This window comes from Sus scrofa, chromosome 15 (assembly GCF_054392235.1).
Source record: "Sus scrofa isolate SSC_HxYL_T2T_F1_AM1 chromosome 15, Sscrofa_HxYL_maternal_Yorkshire_Landrace_v2.0, whole genome shotgun sequence".
NCBI lineage: Eukaryota > Metazoa > Chordata > Mammalia > Artiodactyla > Suidae > Sus > Sus scrofa.
Genome location: NC_139397.1, coordinates 101,720,752 through 101,738,656, shown reverse-complemented (window position 1 = coordinate 101,738,656; position 17,905 = coordinate 101,720,752). Strand labels below are relative to the sequence as shown.

Here is a 17,905-nt window from a genome sequence, read left to right as displayed (position 1 = left end):
TACATGTCACTACACATTTGTATAAACCCACAGAATGTGCAAGACCAAGAGTGAATTCCAGTGTAAACTAAGGACTATGGGTTCATTAATTGTAACATATATACTATTCTGGTGGGTGATGCTGATAATGGGGGAGGCTATGCATATCTGGGGGAGGGAGTACATAAGCAATCTCTGGACCTTCCCCTTTTTCTGTGAACCTAAAACTGCTTTTAGAAAAAAAATGAAGTCTTAAAAGAAAATTCCATATTGTGAAACTACTAAGGCATATATCAAAAGTGCTATGTACAGTAACATTGCAATGCATTTTAATAAAGGGTTGAACAGTGTGTTCAACTATACTGATTGGGAAGCAGTTAAGTTTTTAAGCTCTTTATAGAGTTAACTCCTTTACAACATATTAACAGAAATACAAAAACTAATATATTCATATACTCTAGAGTTTTCAATGTTAGAAGGTCCTAAATAAGTTGATTTAAAACAGCAAAAGATCAAGGATATTAAATTCAGTGTATAAATTCACTATTCATCAACTTACAATTCAAGAAGTTTTAATAAAGTCCTTAAAAATTCCTTTTTTATACAAAGTACACATTAACAGCCCAGCTATACAGTTATCAATAATCTTAAAATACTAGTAAAAATAAAAAATTCTTAATTTTACACCATGGAAAGCTTTATTATGAATCCATATAAATAAAGATTATATAACCTGTGAGAATTTAAACCTAGCACATTACACTTTTACAATCCTAACACAGCCTTGAATACACATCAGCAAAATGACTTTTAATTAAATTCTAATAACTTTATTTTGTCTTTGCCCTTTAATCTTCTAAAAAGCTGGAAAAAGAGTAAGTGGGAAAGACAGACACTTGAATGCAAAGAAGACAACTGCAGCTCTAAGTCTGACATAAGGCGACCTCACACTAAAATAAACTTCAATAGTCTTTTCATCTATAAATATTTAAGCTTCCTCCCTTTTGTGGGACAATTCTTCCCTCTGTTATATCACCATTGTTTGCCCCCAAATAGTTCCTTTAAGCATTTATGCCCAAGGAAGACATGGAAGTTTCACAATGGTTTTCCAGAACCACTCCTACAGGTATCCTACAGGCTCTGACTAGATTATTAACATGAAAAGTTTCTATAAAATGTGCCTGAACCACTTTCAAGAATTTTAAATTTAACTCTGGGGATCATAACGCTGAAAGCACTGGACTCTCTCTCTTTTTTTTTAAAGAGTAAGAAAATGCAGTTCTTCCAAATAAGCATACATACCTTCAGCTCCCAATGACAAATCATCTTCAAAACTTCCTCCATTTCTCACAAGCACACCTGAGAGAATCATTAGAAGATTCATCCTGGTATTCTGTTCTTCCTTACCCCCACATAAAATCACTGATTTAATTAAAACAAATCGACCAAGCAATATATAAGACACACTAAAGTGTTTTAGACCTGAATGTACTCATAAATTATTCTGATTATATAAGTTCAAAAAGAAAATATAACTTTTCACTTAAAGGAAAACTTGATTTGCAGCCAGGTAAAGTTGTTAGGAGCCCCAATCTACAGACTATTTCATACTTATTATGCCTTTAAGATATTTGATTAGATAACATATCTTACCCAAGAGTTTCATGGAAAACCAGATCCCAGCTCAATCATTCCTTTTACCCCCTTATTTTAAGTCAGGAGCTCAAGTCAGATCTTCCTGATTCTATAAATGTTTCCTATATGCCCTGCCACTACCTGCACATTCTTGTTGTACTTTGAACTTTAGAATTCTGCCTTGCACAGGCGGTAAAATTTCAGGTGTGGCAACTCCAGTTAATGTAAGCAGAGAAATGCTACACTAAAGCTGACCTAATCCACTCAATATATATTTTCCTCATGTTTACATATCATATATTTGTATTTAATTAGCCTTTATAACATTTAACTGGACAATAAAGAGTTTCACACTGTGGAAAGGTCTGGTAACTTGTTTAAATGCACCACTGTTTTATGGTTCATGACAAGGTTTCTCCCTTTTAGCTTTCAGCTTAGAATAGCGTATCTTATAAACATGAACATCACTTTTACACTTTGCACATATATACACACATACATACATACACACATACTTTCACTCAGAGGACAAATAAAGTAGGACCCTCATAAAGAACAGATTTAGAAAGGCAACTTTCTCTTACCCTTGAGTGTACTACTGTTCTGCTCATCCAGCGAGGCTCCCAAAGGGGTACTGAAACCACATAAACATATAAACCTTAGTCTTGAAAAGCTGTCTGGAGAGCTGTCACTGCACAGCCTTACACTTCAAGGGTTATAGCTAAGCAAGCTTCTAATCATAGCTTAACTCTCCTCCCAAACACACATGGAATACAAGTGGATTACATAAGTAATATCCTACTAAGCAAATACCTATCATCAAGTTAGCTCACCAGGAATGGTTTAATTACATGTCTGATCTGCCAGCAATTAAGAGCAAGAATGGCAATTACAAACGACATGAATTGGCATTTTCTTCACAACAGCAGAAAAAGATAATGACAACAGGTATTAAAAAATATCTGCTCCACTCAATCCCTTACCTAGAAATAGGAAACAAAACTAAAAGAATACAAATCTTTATCTCAATAAAAAGTCAGAGTTTAGTTAAAAACTAGGCTCAATCAATAGTTTTCTTAAATCTCAGCTAGCATTTTAGAGCACAATTCAGTGCCTCCCTTTCCCTAACTACTGTCTTTTCTGATAGAAATGGAGATGTTTGGAAATTATTTTATGCTTTTAAATTTAAAAAATACATATTTTCTTCATCTAACTCTGAAAAGAAAATTACTAAAAAAAATGACTTGAGAATCAACTTTAAGAACTAGCCTTTACTAAAATTCTTTCACATTCTTGTAGGTCAAACACAGAATACACTGAAATCTTTTTAATAAAAAATGGTTTTCCTTTCCTTCTCTAAGTTAAAGAAACACTGTCTTACTATAAAACTTCTATTTTTTGATATAAGCCTTTTGTCAGTAACAATTTATACCTGTTATAAATTCACATCAGACATAGGAAAAATCATAAAAATATTAGTTTTTAAGAAATTTTACTGAATTGCTAATTAAATGTTAAGTTTCTGCAAACAAATATACAAGCAATGGCAGTTCTTTGAAATTTAGTGCTTTTGAAATGGAAAAGAATCATAAGCAACAACCATAAAGATAATTATACCTTTGAGCTAAGTTTTTGTATGTATTTTAATAAAAACTCTATGCCTTCAAAAAAGTCATTCCTCTTCCCTGATGGCTACTTTCGTACAAAACCCTGCATGACTCCTTCTGCAGATGTCTTGACTGGACTGTGCACCAACAGAAAATGGCAAACAAGCAAAATAAACAGACATTCTCCTTCAAAAACAAGTCTCTCGCTCTTAATTGCTCTCTTACAAATTTTATCAAAAACTCTATCCCTTCTTTGATGTTACCTTTTTCAAGCAATTTGTTTCCACTTAACCAAAAAATAAATAAATAAATAAATAAAAATCAAAACAAAGAATCCCTTTAAGGAAAGACAACATGGTATCTTTACTCAGGATATGGAAAACTAAGAAAACAAAGAATATCTGAGAATTTATGGGGGGGGACACTGTCTTCAGATCATCTGTATATTAATATACAAAGTAGACAAATGCCTAACTCTGGTAAGGTTCCTAAACTGTTACAGGGGGGAAAAAAAAAAAAGTTGCATATGTCCTAGCAGTTAAATCTGTGATAATAAAGTCAACAATAAAGACTGTTTGTTCTAGCTTTCCCAAGTACAAATGAATGTCCCTTTTGTACAGAATAGGTGCAACAGTAAGGAGCAAGGAAAAAAACCTATGAAGGAAGGAAGCAACAGACTATAGAACCTGCCTACATAAATCAAGATTAACAACAAAAAAAAAGAACTGGAATTTTCAGAGACCATGTGTCCTGGTGAACATTACCATTTGCCTATCGCATTTATCTTAAAAGATGCACTTATTTAATGTCTACATGATATGATCTCTTATACAATCTTAAATCCTATATATCATAAAATAAACATAACATGCTTCTTCTCCTAAACAGTTTTTTGTGTGAGGGTCTTTAGAGAGAAGGTCCGAGTATTTCATCAAATCTCAGAAGGGTCTATGACATCCCCAATAAAGGTTAAAGAGTTCTATAATGAAGAGAGTTCAGTAAAGCTCCAGACAACACACCAAAAAACAGGATTTCAAGAAAGTAGTGACCAATATTGTATGCCTTTATGGGAGAAAAATAAACTGGCATACATGAGACTCACTTCCCCCTTCCCCGCCCCCAAAACTTTCCCAACTCTGGTACTTGAAAAAAAAGACTAAGAAAATCCCAAATCGAGAGAGCAAAAAACATGTATAAAAGCAAACATGTTAACAAAAGTTAAAAAGTAAACATTCTTCATGAGATCTTATAAGTACCAAATAAGTAAGAAAAAATTAAAACATGAAACAAGCACATACTACTGTAGTAAAATGATTTATCTCCTCTGTACTTTATCATTTTTGTACCAGTTGCCAAAGCGTGTAATTAAACAGATTTATGCAGCCTGAATGCCTTCAAAGCTCTACTTCCCTTCTGTGAATTCCAATGCCATCTGACAAATGCATGTCCAAGAAGTAAACTAGAATAAAGTTAGCTAGTTTTCATAGCTCTCCAAGCAGAATTAAGGTACCAACTATACAGTTAAAGCCCAGTAGTACAGTTAAGTAAATTAAGTTCATCTAAAACACATTTGAAAGGGAAATGATTGCATGCCAGATGTACAGATGTCAAAACAAAAGCAAAATAAAATACCATGTGAAATGTGAAAACCCCTTCAAATAAAAATATGACAAGCATGATAACATACTAAGATTATCTATTTTTACGTTCTGATCTTTGATGCTAACACCGGAGCTAAACAGTCCTAACAACTGTAAAAGTCAATACGGTCACCAAATAATCAGCGGTCACAGCACTTCCATTTCTAAGCGCTTAACGGAGGAAGCTATCCGCCGGCTCACTTTCCGGTTTACTGCTTACAAGGTCCATGGGACCCGAAGGAAGAGACGACGGCCCGAATCACTCGGCTCAAGCGTCCCATCTGCGTGGATCTCCCTCCGGGACGCGAGCGGCGCAAGCGAGGACTCACCGGCAGTCCTTGAGCCATATCGCGATCTTCTCGTTGGGCACGTTTCCTGCGGGCCAGAGCGAGGGGACAGCACGTTACCGACCCCGGGGGGACTCCGACGGCGGGGTCAACCCGGACACCCCCAGGAAGGAAAACGTGCTGGGGCAAAACACAGCCTAAGCTATGCGTCTTAGTGACCATCAGAAGGGAAATGATGGCACCGGGGTGTCTCTGTTGACGCTGAAGACGCCTTGCCAAGCGCGCGCGTTTAAAGGTCGGATGTGTCCCCTCTCCCCTCGGCCTATTAAGCCCAGGAAGATCTTCCAGAACTCACAGCAGTCGCCCAAAACGCACGAGACTTCCCGCCCGCCAGCCCGAACCTCCCCGAGTTCCCCGCCCGCTGCTGCCGGGCGCACCGACCTCTCCCCGCGGCCGCCGGCAGCTTCGCTCCGGGGAGGTCCTCCTCGTCGTCCTCGTCCTCGTCCTGCGTCGTCGCTTCTGTGGACAGGTCCTCTGTCTCCGACGCCTGCCAGGAGCCGCGGCACTTGGCCCAGGCCTTCCTCCTGCGACTCGCCACTTGCCACTCCAGTTCCTCCTCCGCCTCCGCCACCAGGGACCGGTCCATGGCTACACCGGGGGCTCCGCAGACCTAGCCGGACCCTGTGAGAGACACGGCGACGGCGGGGACCCCCGCCCCTGTCAGCGCCCGGCCGGGCTGGGGGCCCCGGGGAGCGGGAGCGGGCGCGGGAGGAGGAGGAGAAGGAGGAGGAGAAGGAGGAGGGGACGGGAGGGAGGGAGGGAAGGAAGGGGAGGGAGGGAAGGAAGGGGAGGGAGGGGGGCGGAGGGCCAGCGCTTCACATGAAGCCGGCCGGGCGCGGCGCGGGAGCGCGAGTGGCCCGAGCAAGCACCGCCGAGAGCCGAGCGCAGCCAGCCTCCGCTCCCCACCCCCAGTCCTCCGCCTCCCGCCTCCTCCAGGCGAGCCTGGGGCCTGGCTGGCAGCCAGGCGTCAGCGCGCCCCTCCCTCAGCGGCGTTCCACGCCCCCTTCCGGCCGGGGACGCGTGGGCGGGGCGCGCGGGGCGGGGCGGGGCGGGGCGAGCGCGGAGAGGAGTGACCCGCCCCCCGCCCCCTACCGCCGCCCGCGGGGTGGGCGAGATTTGTTTGCCTGTTTGTTCCACAGTAATCTTTGCTCCTTTTCAAGTGCCCCTTTCACCCCAAAACTGGAGAAATGTGGGAAGGCCAAGTTTCACTAAACACCCTTCCTCGCCGCTCCAAACAAGTGTCTGCTTGGGCCCACTGAAAGTTACTCTTGGAGGAGTCCAAGGAATTGTGACGAAAGATAGGAGAAAGGCACACGGTTGGTATTTCTTGTCCAAAATGTCAAAACTGGAAAAAAGCAAGCTTCGTGGAGTGCTGCTTTCCTGCTTAAGAAAGTTATTCATCGTGGTTAAGTATGAAAGTGAACTGGGAAAGAGTATTTAACTGGAAATTCCATATTGAGATTGGATGTAGAGACATGAAGGAAAAATAGAGCAGGGAATGCCTGGGAAAAATAGAAATACTTGCTTGGATTGTGATGCTGCCAGATACAAATTATGTCAAGGTTTAGAACTAGTTTTAAAAGGAGTTTAAGCATCCCCTCTTGTTATTTTCAAAGTCTAATTAGTAGAAAGACCATAAAGTCCCATTGAACATCAGACAGTGGTTTACCAATATGTACAAGATCATGTCCAAAATCCAGACTAACTTTCCAGAACGATTACGATATCACTCTGGGCCTTATGCTGTGAAATATGAAGGGGTTCTAGAACAGTGATACTGGTATGGCACTGGCTTGGCATTTCACTAGTAACCTTTTCTTGAATCTTAAAAACTTCCCAGGCTTCAAGAGTCCTGTAACAAAATGCAGCTAATAGTTCAATGGTCCTTCAAAACAGGCCAGAGTCTAACTGCCTGTAGGAAAGTTAAGGAAGAGAGCAAGAGAGGGGGGTATCTGGAGAGAAGGCACTGTCAGAGCTGAACAGTAGCCACAGAGAACAAAGTATGCTGTCTTCACAGTTTCACTCAGGGTGGTTATGGACCTCAACCTATCCAATTCCATCATTCCCATATACTGTTGTTGACTCTTGATCCCTTCCTCTCAGTTTGTTCCTGTTCTTTCTTTCCAGTATCTTCATGATCTTTAAGATCCAGCTGAGCCAGAACTTTCCCCCAACTACATCTTTCCACCACTCCTGCTCACATCTCTCCCATAATTCCCTGATATAAAAAGGGTATATTGGTATCCTTTATTTTGGGACTGAACTGTGTAGTAAATAATATGACTGGCTTCTGCAGGTATGTTTGACTTCCTAGCAAGACTATAAATTGAGAGATTAAAGAACCGTATTCTATATTCTTCTTGCACACCTTACACTTTTAATACAATGCTGATCCCACAAGGAACATTGAGTTCTCTTGAGGTGAATTTTCTATGCTTTACATTCTTCAGAATGGACAAATGGATAAAATACTTGCTTTCTGTTGTTTCTCTCTGGCTCATTATCTTTTATTTAGTTTGGATGTTTAAATTCCTTTAGACAATAAATTTTGAGTTTAATGAACCATATTTCATATTTAAAAATAAAACCAAGTGAAATAACAAAGATAGGAAAAATGCCAGCAGGTAACACTAGAATAGAGTACAGCAATTGTTGAATCTCCACTAGCACAACCGTATGTTTTCTAATACATGATAATTTTTAACACAAAAAGTTAAAAGTACAGAAGTAATAGAGAAGGAAATCCTTGAAGCAGCAAGCTATTTTGAGAAGTAAGGGGTTTCAGAGGAGTTTCCATCGTGATGCAGTGTAAAGGAATCCAACTAGGAACCATGAGGTTGCAGGTTTAATCCCTAGCCTCCCTCAGTGTGTTAAGGATCTGGCATTGCTGTGGCTGTGGCATATGCCAGCAGCTGCAGCTCTGATTTGACACCTAGCCTGGGAACCTCCATGTGCCGTAGGTGCGGTCCTAAAAAGCCAAAAAAAAAAAAAAAAAAAAAAAAAAAAAAAGTAAGAGGTTTTAACTGTATTCTCAACTTTAGGATTAAAAAAAAAAAAAGCCCAAGGTGTTTCATTTATCCAAAAATGAATGCCACCGCACATGAGGAGAGTCTAGCTGTTTGCTTGCTTCTTCAAAGATTTTTTTTCCAAATAAGTGCTATATTGTAGACCATCTGCCAACCTACTTTGCACAAGTTCTACATAAAGAATAATATTTGAGTTACTAAGGCCTACAAGTTGGAGAAAGGAAGAAATTTATATTAGAGGTGGATAATCCTATTGGAAACAGTAGGGTCTTTGGTGTCAGACTGAAGTTTCAAATCTGTTTCTCTTTCTAGTTGTATGGCATAGGGTTAGGCAGCTAATATCTATGGCTGTCGTGTTCCTTATCTGTGAAATAGCAATATGATAACTTACTTCTCAAGGTAATATAAGATTTACATGAAATAAGGTAGATGCTCAGTATAGCTATTGGAATTATTATATTGTAGAAGACAAATATCAATTTCATATTGGGGGATTATTCTTACAGTAAATGACATTTGTCTTCATGCTTATGCAGCTGAATTTCTTTAATGGTATACATTCAGGCTAGAACAGAGAACATACTCTCATTAAATTAGGCAATTTTAAATGGAAAAGCATATGTCAAAAGTGAAAACTTATGCTCAATTTAATTATGCAACTTATTTTTTGATTTCTAGGCCTTAAACACATACCTCAAAATTACAAAAAGAGATTTACTATTGGGTAAACTAAGGCATTTTGGTTCTAGTTAAGGTATTGTTTCTTAAGTATTTACATAACTAAAAATTTATTGTATACATCAAAATCTTAATAATTAGGAATCTGATCAGAGGGGGGTTTAATGTTGCAGTTTACCAAATTTAAATATAAAATGCTGATTTGTTTATTCAATCTGCCATTCTACTTACCTTACACTTTCCAGATTCTATTTGTCTTAATGATAGAATTGCCTAGAGAAAATAATTCTATATAAAATAAACTTGGGGAACTCTTGCTTCTCCCAACCTCAACCCAATCACAATGAATGTTAAAAATTTGAGAAGTTCTCAAGATTTATTAAAAAAAAAAAAACAGAAAAACTGTTTACAGACCCTGGTGTCTTACCTAGTGGTTAAGAACTCAGGGTTGTTACATGCCCCAGGTGTGGCCAAAATTTTTTAAAAATAAAAAATAAATAAAACTGTTTAACTTTGTTTAACTCAGCCTTTCTAAAATTCATTTCAACATATAATATTTTGGGCCCCTTCAATGTAACTGTTAATATTTCTAGGGATACCAGTGTAATGATTTACAATAGGATAAAAGGGGATTAAAGGAAAATGTTACTGAACAAATGCATTCCTCCAAAACTTTCAGAGGTTTATTTACAAATCATATAATTGAACTATGTGGAATGGTGGTTAGTCTGACTTAGATTGGTTTTTTTCCATTAAGTCATTATTAACCATTAAAGGATTTCTGGTTATCATGTATATTTTAAAGTAGTAAATTGCATATTTAAGGTCTAATAATTTAAACGTATTACTTATTCTTTGAATTTTTCCACATTAGCAAAAACTCCTATTATACTAATTTATTGTCCTCTTAAGTAAGCATTAACATGGCATAACAATTGGCTATTCTGATTTCCCTACTTATTCCAAGTACACAGAAGAAGAAGGTATGGATACCACTGGAATTTTGCCTTGCAAATTATTTACATAATCTGCATAAGTTTATAGGCTTTCTGATTTATGCATGGAAAAACTTGTCATTTACCACCCATTTCACGATTTCTAGATCACAGTTTCTTCATTTTGCCACATAATGCTAAATTTACCCTCCTCTAAAACCTTGTCTTCTTTTCAGTGGCTCAATTCTCTGGTGTTTCTGAGCAACAGGTAAGAGTGGCTCATCTATTCTTCATCAACAATGAAGTGAAGCGAATTATATAACAATAAGCTTAATTTGGTCTGCTTCATAAATAAATGAAACAACTCAAAGGAGATTTTGAAACCCTTATAACTGGACATAGTAACAAAATGTTTTTAATTCATCTGTGAAGCTTTAATGTTAGTGTTTAGATCAGTCCTTTTCTTTTTCTTTTCAGTCCTGCCCTAAAATATTGCGTTTAAAGGTCTCTGATATTTTGAATCATAAAAACTTTGGAAAGTTATATCTATTACATCAAGTGCTCAGTGTATGCCACTTGATATTAAAATTTTTCTGCAGTATACAACAAAACAGGAGGATGTCATTATTGAATTTTCCGGTTTTAACACTGTTCTTTTACATAATCAACTTATTGATACACATTTTCTTCCTAATTTAAGATTAATTTCTAGCTCTGTTACCTGTATGATTCTTCTTATTTGAAGGTATTTAGAACTTTTAAAAAATGATTTTATTATGCATATATTTAGAATTATATGTTTACATGTAAATTTCTCCTTCCACATTTTATGAGGATCAGAAAAAGAGGTTAGTGACTAGATGAACTAGGTATTTGTGTAATACTGATGTATCTTTAAAAGCTTGAAATGGTACAGGAGTTCCCATCGAGATGCAGCGGAAACAAATCCAACTAGGAACCATGAGGTTGCAGGGTTCCATCCCTGGCACTCGCTCAATGGGTTAAGGATACGGCACTGCCGTGAGCTGTGGTGTGGGTTGCAGTCCCAGCTGGGATCCCGTGTTGCTATGGCTGTGGTGTAGGCTGGAGGCTACAGCTCCTATTGGACCCCTAGCCTGGGAACCTCCATATGCCGCAGGGATGCAGCCTTAAAAAGACAAAAAGACCAAGAAAAAAAAAAAAAAAAGCTTTAACTTGTACAGACCTTATAAAGACCTCATAAATGGTTTTTTAAAACACACCACGTGCGCATGCATGCACGCGTGCACACACACACAAAATGTCTTTTTAAAAAATAATTCTGATGTGTTCCTGAACCTGAATAAATATAAACTGCCCTGGCCTCTCCTACCACATTTCCCCTCTCTAATCTCCCTTCTGCAGCCCCTTCATGACCATCTTAGAACAAACACAATCTGCATTCAGAACAGGACCATTTACAAGCTGAATGGAGTTATTTTGGGTGAGTCATTGAAAACACAGTACAAAACCTTTCCTCACTCACCAGAAATGCATTTTTAAAATAAAGCCAAAGTGAACAAGGCTTGGCAAGTTTGAGGGTGGACAAAATGGAGAGAGCGCGGGATTTCTGCCAGACCCAGACAGGATTCTGCTAAACCATTTTTGGCTATTCTTTACATTCAGCTCCATCAACTTTCCTTACCATCACTAACTAAAAAGTACAAGATTGAGTAGGTAAGATATCAGAATAAGGACACTCAGTCTCAACCAGTACTGTGACAGTGGGCAGAGCCAGTGTATCCTTTGGAGCTTAGAGACAGTTTTAAATCCCCTCTTTTGTCTTCCTTTATTCAGAAGCTGTAAGATGTAACCACTTAATCTTTCTTCTGATTAAATCATTTTGACAAATAAATAATAGCCTATTTTTAGAAACTTGTGTATAAATTCAGTATGCAGTCCTTTAAAATTGCTTTTAAAAATAAGTGAAGTTCTATGAGAGTTAATCAGACAATAAAATATTAAAGGAAATAGAACTATAGAGACAGAAAATCAGCTAATTCCTAAGAACTAGAACTTTTAAAATTGAATTAATATATGTCTATACAATGGTTTGATAAATTTTGAATTTTAACATGAAGGTATTCAAGATTTATGCATCAGTATAGATTCTTACTTTTCTATCTATAAAACATAATACTCACCCTTTTTCCTGCAGAGAACTTTCTTGCAGAAATAAATACAACTGATTACTCTTCTACAACCTTTTACAAATCAGTTGAGGCTCACATCTCACAAATGAGGAGAAACCTAGAATGAACAATGAGATATTCTTAATATGTAATGGTAATTCAGAACTCTTTCACTATAAAATTTGATAGTCCCTGAAAGATATCTTTGACAAAGGTTGACGCAGCACATTACTGCGTGTTAATTAATATACCCTGTAGAGAGAACTTCTCCTAAATGTGTTCCCTGTTCACAGAGTGAGGACAAGCCAGGCTCTAGTGGATGTAATCATCCAAGTATTCTCCTTGAACTCCCTGTAAATTATCAGTTTCCATAGTCAGGGTGACAATTGTTGGTTAAGCCGAATGAAAACTCTGTATTTGAAAGTTAATCTGGCTGTGGGAGCACTAGGGTCATAATAAACAAACACATGTTTCCGGCTGTAGTTAAGAGCACAGCAAAGGACTCTGGTTTCCCACATTTGGGGGAGTTTTTTCCTTTTGTGGTTAAGCAATTGTTTTAGAATTGTAAAATAAGTACTTGGCCTTCAAAGCTTATCTCTTCTATCTAAGAATGATTTTATTGTATTTAGTTGTATAGAAATATAATCTACATATGATCAGAAGTTAAAGGGACCAAATATATATTGATGGGAACCATAAACTAAGGACTCTCCACGATCTTGTTTTAAAATAAACAGAAAGGTAAAGCAAACCTCCATTAAAATTTCTTTGAGGCAAGAAAGTTTATTACTGCTGTTAGGTAGCATATTTGGTCTGGATTACATTAGTATTAATCAAACAGCTTAAAGTTGTGTTTGTTAATAGACTGGTGTTAAATAAAAGAACTACAGGGTCAAGGTCAGCACACAGGTTGTTTTGCTTAATTTTTAAAACAATCGTCTGAGCTATGTCTTCCCAATTTTTTTTAAACAAGTCAGTCCAAGTTGGCATCTTAAAACCTTTAAAGACTGTAATTACACTACTGCTGATATTCAACTTGGAGAAATGCTATTAGGACATTATTATTTCAGTGAACTCAAGGAAATAACGATGTTAAAAATGAATACTTTTGATTGCTTTGTGCCAGACACTGTATTTAGGCCTGGATTTAAAGTGTCTTGTTAATACAATTTCATGAGGACTTGTATTATTCTTACTTTACAGATAGGGAAAGTGAGCTTCAGAAAGGTTAATACTTGCCTCAGGCCACATACTAGTAAGGGACAGAGTGGAACCAGGATTTTTCCCTGTAAGTCCCATGCTCTTAGCAATACTTGTGACTATCTTTCCATACTTGAGGTCCATTCTTAAAGAAACATTAGCAACCACTTACTGCCTTCAAACTGAGAGAATTCTTACAGCTGATGGGCAGAGGGTCAATGTGATTCCTAAGTAGAAGGAATCCTGGAGAGGCAATTACCTACTACAACTCCCTCATTTTAAAGGAGGAAAATTGAGCCCAAAATCTTTAAGAAGCCTAAGATTAGCCATCTTCATTAGTGACGGAATTAAAGACAATCTCAACAGCCCCACAAATATTAATAAAGGCAAAGGTAGAAAAATCTTCATCGAATCTTCTGAAAAACTCAGAGAATGTAAAAACAAAGACTTTAGTATCTGGGCTTCTTGCCAACATATAATATTACAGAAGTAAACTTGGTACTTCTGGCCCCTAATCTGTAGCTCCACCTAGCCATATTTTGGGAGGGGACTCAAGGCTGGAGACAGTGAGATCTCTGCAAACAAACCTGTTATTCAGCTCATGTTTGAGTCTTTCTGGGATAACATCCTGTTCTCTATTAGATACAAAACACGAGACTGTAACATCCCTGGCCCATCCAGATTCTTGCACTCAGAGGACTTTCCCAAAGGGAATGATGTTCATGATCAAAAAGAAGATGATTTTACTTCTTCACCTAAGATCTGGTCTTTCAAGCAAGTTTCAACTGCCCAATATAGGATATGATGTTTTAAGGTTTCACTTAAAACCTACTTTATTTTATTTTTGGCTATGCCCGCAGCATGTGGAAGTTCCTAGGCCAGAGATCAAACTGGTGACAGCAGCAACCCAAGCCACTTCAGTGACAACGCCAGATCCTTAACTCGCTGCGCCACAAGGGAACTTCCACCAACTATCTTATTTTATCTTATTTTTGTTTTTTTAAAGATTTTTATTTTTTCTATTATAGTTGATTTACAATGTTGTGTCAATTTCTGCAGTACAACAAAGTAACCTAGTCACACATATATGAATACATTATTTTACTCACATTATTCTCCATCAAGTCTTCCACCAACTATCTTAAACTCTATCTTGAAGAGAAACAATGTTCAGAAAGTTTTTCTAAAGGATAAAACTTCAGCCACTACTGTGACTATTTAACATAAATGATATGTATTTCAATACATTATATATTTTATTTTAAATATATATTATATTTACTCATGATTTAAAGCAGGCCAGCAAAGAGCTGATGGTATCAAATGATTCCCAGTAAGATGGTTTTTACAAAATCACTCTGTAATATGTACAATGGCATCTGCCTATATTGAGTCTCAATCTGAGCAATGACATGAAATGAGATGTGCCATCTCTAATAAGGAATCTTTCTCCAAAGTTGTTAAGTATATCACCCTGTATTCTTTTTAGGAGGACCTCAGGAGAAATATCTTCTTACAATATTCGTTCCATTAAAAATTGAAATTACAAGGACATCTTTTTCTTTTAAATTTCATGGGCAATGGGAGTTGGATAACTGACAAAATTCCTGTTTTTATACTGGCAACTAGAAAATTGAGAGCCAAATGTGTGGCTTACCCATGATACATGAGTAGGTCATGATGGTATGCATCTTAAACCTTATTCATAGTTAATTCTGTCCCACCCTTTTTTTTCCTTTCATTTTTTCTTTTTCTCAAAATAAATTTTATAATTTTTGATATTTCTTTTCAGCAGCATGACAAAGCATAGCTAAATAAAATGTTGAGAATATTATGCAAAATTATATGTTTACTATACGAATATGTACATTCATAGAGGAACATTAGGAGGGAAAAAACGATGTTCTGTTAAATAACAGTATTATGGCTAAATTATTTTCTTTTATTTTCCAAACTTTTTGAAATTGCATTTACAATTTAAGGAGAAAAACTTATTTGAATTTTGGAAGCTCTAGGTATTCCAGAGGCAGAAGTGTGGGAGGTATGTGCTTGGCCCCATGCAATGTACTTCAGCTTGATTGTGTTAAGGCACATGGGAAACTGTCATAAACTGAAGTTGAAATGGTAGGTGAGAGCCAAATTTTAAAGGCCTTTGTGTGCTATTCTAAAGGAGTGTATTACTGCCAGTGGGACGCTGGAAGCAGCTTCTGGTTTTTAACTAAAATGCTTTATTGAAAGATAGCTGTAACTATATAATGAAAGAATAGAGCATGAGAAGTCCTAAGACAAGAGAACCAGTTAGGAGGCTTATTGTTATTATTATTCCGGTGGGGTGGAGGGGGTGGGGGGGTCAGGAGGAAGGAGGTTTATAAAGACTCAAGTTAGACCAGTAGAGATAGGGGCTGCAATGAAATTTGACAGATTAGAAATGGGTGGGGAGGAAGAAAGAGAATGATCCCCAGGGTTTGCTTTTCACTTCAGGTCAATGGATAGATATTGGTGTCATTCAATATGATAGAGAATTAGAATGATTAGGCATGTGGCATTAATTTGTTTGAGAGTAAGGCAAATAAGAGAAGAAAGGATATGAGTTCATTGTTGGACATATTGGAAATAAGGTATTTATAAGACATATAGAGATATAGCCCTAAGCAATCAGAAATAGAGTACAGAGGTAGAACTCTGGGTACAAGTTTGGCTTAAATATTGTAAGGGTGTGTGTGTGTGTGTGTGTGTGTGTGTGTGTGTGTGTGTGTGTCTGTTTGGAATCATTAATACCAGACAGCCATTTTTTATATATGATCCTGGTCAGCCCTTATCCTTTCAACTCTCATTTTATAGGTATCTTTATAGATTTTTTCAGGATTCACTATTCTTTTTATTTCTTTTTTGACCTTACATTTTTATATTTTATTACTTCCCAGTCTCCTTTACTGGCTTTCATTCTTTTACCAGTATAAGCTATTAAGTTCATACACTCTCCCTGACTGAGATGGAGAAGACTAAAAATGAAGGAGTTCTGGGAGAAACAAAAGTTTGTTCCATGTGTTAATTTTGGGGTTTTTTTGTTTTGTTTTGTTTTTTGCTTTTTAGGGCTGTACTCTTGGCATATGGAAGTTCCCAAGCTAGGGGCTGAATCGGAGCTGCAGCTGCGGCCTGTACCACAGCCACAGCAATGTGAGATCCACGCTGCATCTGAGCTACCACAGCTCACAGCAACACTGGATCCTTAACCCAGTGAGTAAGGCCAGGGGTTGAACCTACCCAGGGAGCAAACCCACATCCTCATGGATGCTAGTCAGGCTCATTACTGCTGAGCCACAATTGGAACTTAGTGATGTGTTAATTTTGAAAAGCCTGTTAGACAACCAAGCAGATATACTGAATAGGCGTTTGGATGTATGAGTATAGAGTTCAAGGCGAAAATCTGGACTAGATGTAAGTTTAGAAGTTATTGGCATGTAGATGGTATCTAGAGCTCAAAAAAGTCATTTGGGGCCACGAGGGAGGGATTGGTGAAGAATGACAGGATAATCTCTTTCAGGATAGTGTCTTGGGCTGCTCCACATTTTAGAGGCAGATAAATAAGAGGCATCCATCAAAGGAGGCTAAGAAAGGTCAACTAGCAAGGTAAGGAAGAGAACTGAAAGTGGTGGCCAGAGGCAACTAAAAAAAAAAAAGATTTTCAAGAAGAGGAAATGGCCAACTCTACCAACTTCCTAAGACGTTGATTAAGATGAAGGCTGAGAATTGACCTCTGGATTTGGCAATAGAGATGTTATTGCTGACCTTGACAATAATTGTGGTGGAATGGTGAAGAGTGATGCCTTGATTGTAGTGGGAGTCTGTAGGGCTAATTCCTTTTAGAAGAGGGAAACAGGAAATAGCAGGGGTATTCAAATGATAACAATTAATTGGTTAGATAGAACAATAGAGCAGGAAACCCATTATATAAATATACGAACATTCAGAATTATGAATATCTATGTCTGGGTAAGCTTGGGAAAAAGCCAAGTTCTAATGTTTTGATGCCTTGGAGTTTATTCCTAATTGATTTTAGTATCAGACCTTCTTATAGTTACTATCATTTCTCAGTAACACAGTCAAGAGGTAAAGATAGAAACAGTAAATGTAGACAACTAATGAAGAGACGGATAAAGATGGGAAAATATTTAAAAGGATAAGTAGAGTCGAAAAAGGATTTTTGGTTATTTTTTGAGAGGAATGCATAGGAATAAAACATGTTTTTGCTTAAAGATAGGAACAACTAGACAGAGAAAGGTTAAATACATACAGAAAAGTTAGATATTTGAAGAGATAAGATCTTGAGAAGAAGGAAATTAATTTTAGAAGGTAATTTCTTTTAGATTGGAAGGAGACATAAATGCAACAATATAGTTAAATTTTCAGGGGAAGATAAAGGAATTAACACCCAGTGTCCTACTTGTACTTGGATAATTAGGCCAGATCATCTGCTGAAGTGATGGCGCATAAGCGATTTGGACAATTAAAGAGAGTGAAGGTTTGTAACAGCTGTTATTAAAAATGGAATCAAAATTACAAGGGAGAAGTAAAATACTTGTTTGTTTGACAATTATATCCTCTTGAAAGAACTTTATAAATATTAGCTCATTTATTCATCATAATGTCTCCATGAGATGTGCTCAGTTATTATTCTCTTTTTGTAGATGATGAAAATGAGGCAGAA

General features: G+C 37.5%; 1 protein-coding gene across 7 annotated transcripts in view; it reads right to left on the bottom strand.

The window, feature by feature from the left end:
* Window positions 1-17,905, bottom strand: part of ITPRID2 (ITPR interacting domain containing 2) — a 91,797-nt gene that overhangs the window by 33,364 nt on the left and 40,528 nt on the right. For 6 of the 7 annotated variants that reach the window (XR_014829868.1, XM_085000027.1, XM_085000026.1 and 3 more), the window contains 5 exons: window positions 12,010-12,115; window positions 5,590-5,829; window positions 5,191-5,236; window positions 2,199-2,248; window positions 1,282-1,338 (listed from right to left, as the gene is read on the bottom strand). Coding sequence is in view for 6 of the 7 variants with exons in the window: in XM_085000027.1 (XP_084856153.1) it covers window positions 1,282-1,338; window positions 2,199-2,248; window positions 5,191-5,236; window positions 5,590-5,794 (358 nt within the window). In the remaining variant the exon portion in view is untranslated. Of the gene's footprint in view, window positions 1-1,281; window positions 1,339-2,198; window positions 2,249-5,190; window positions 5,237-5,589; window positions 6,164-12,009; window positions 12,116-17,905 lie in introns of those variants that run through there. The other variant, XM_021076136.2, reaches the window with a different exon arrangement.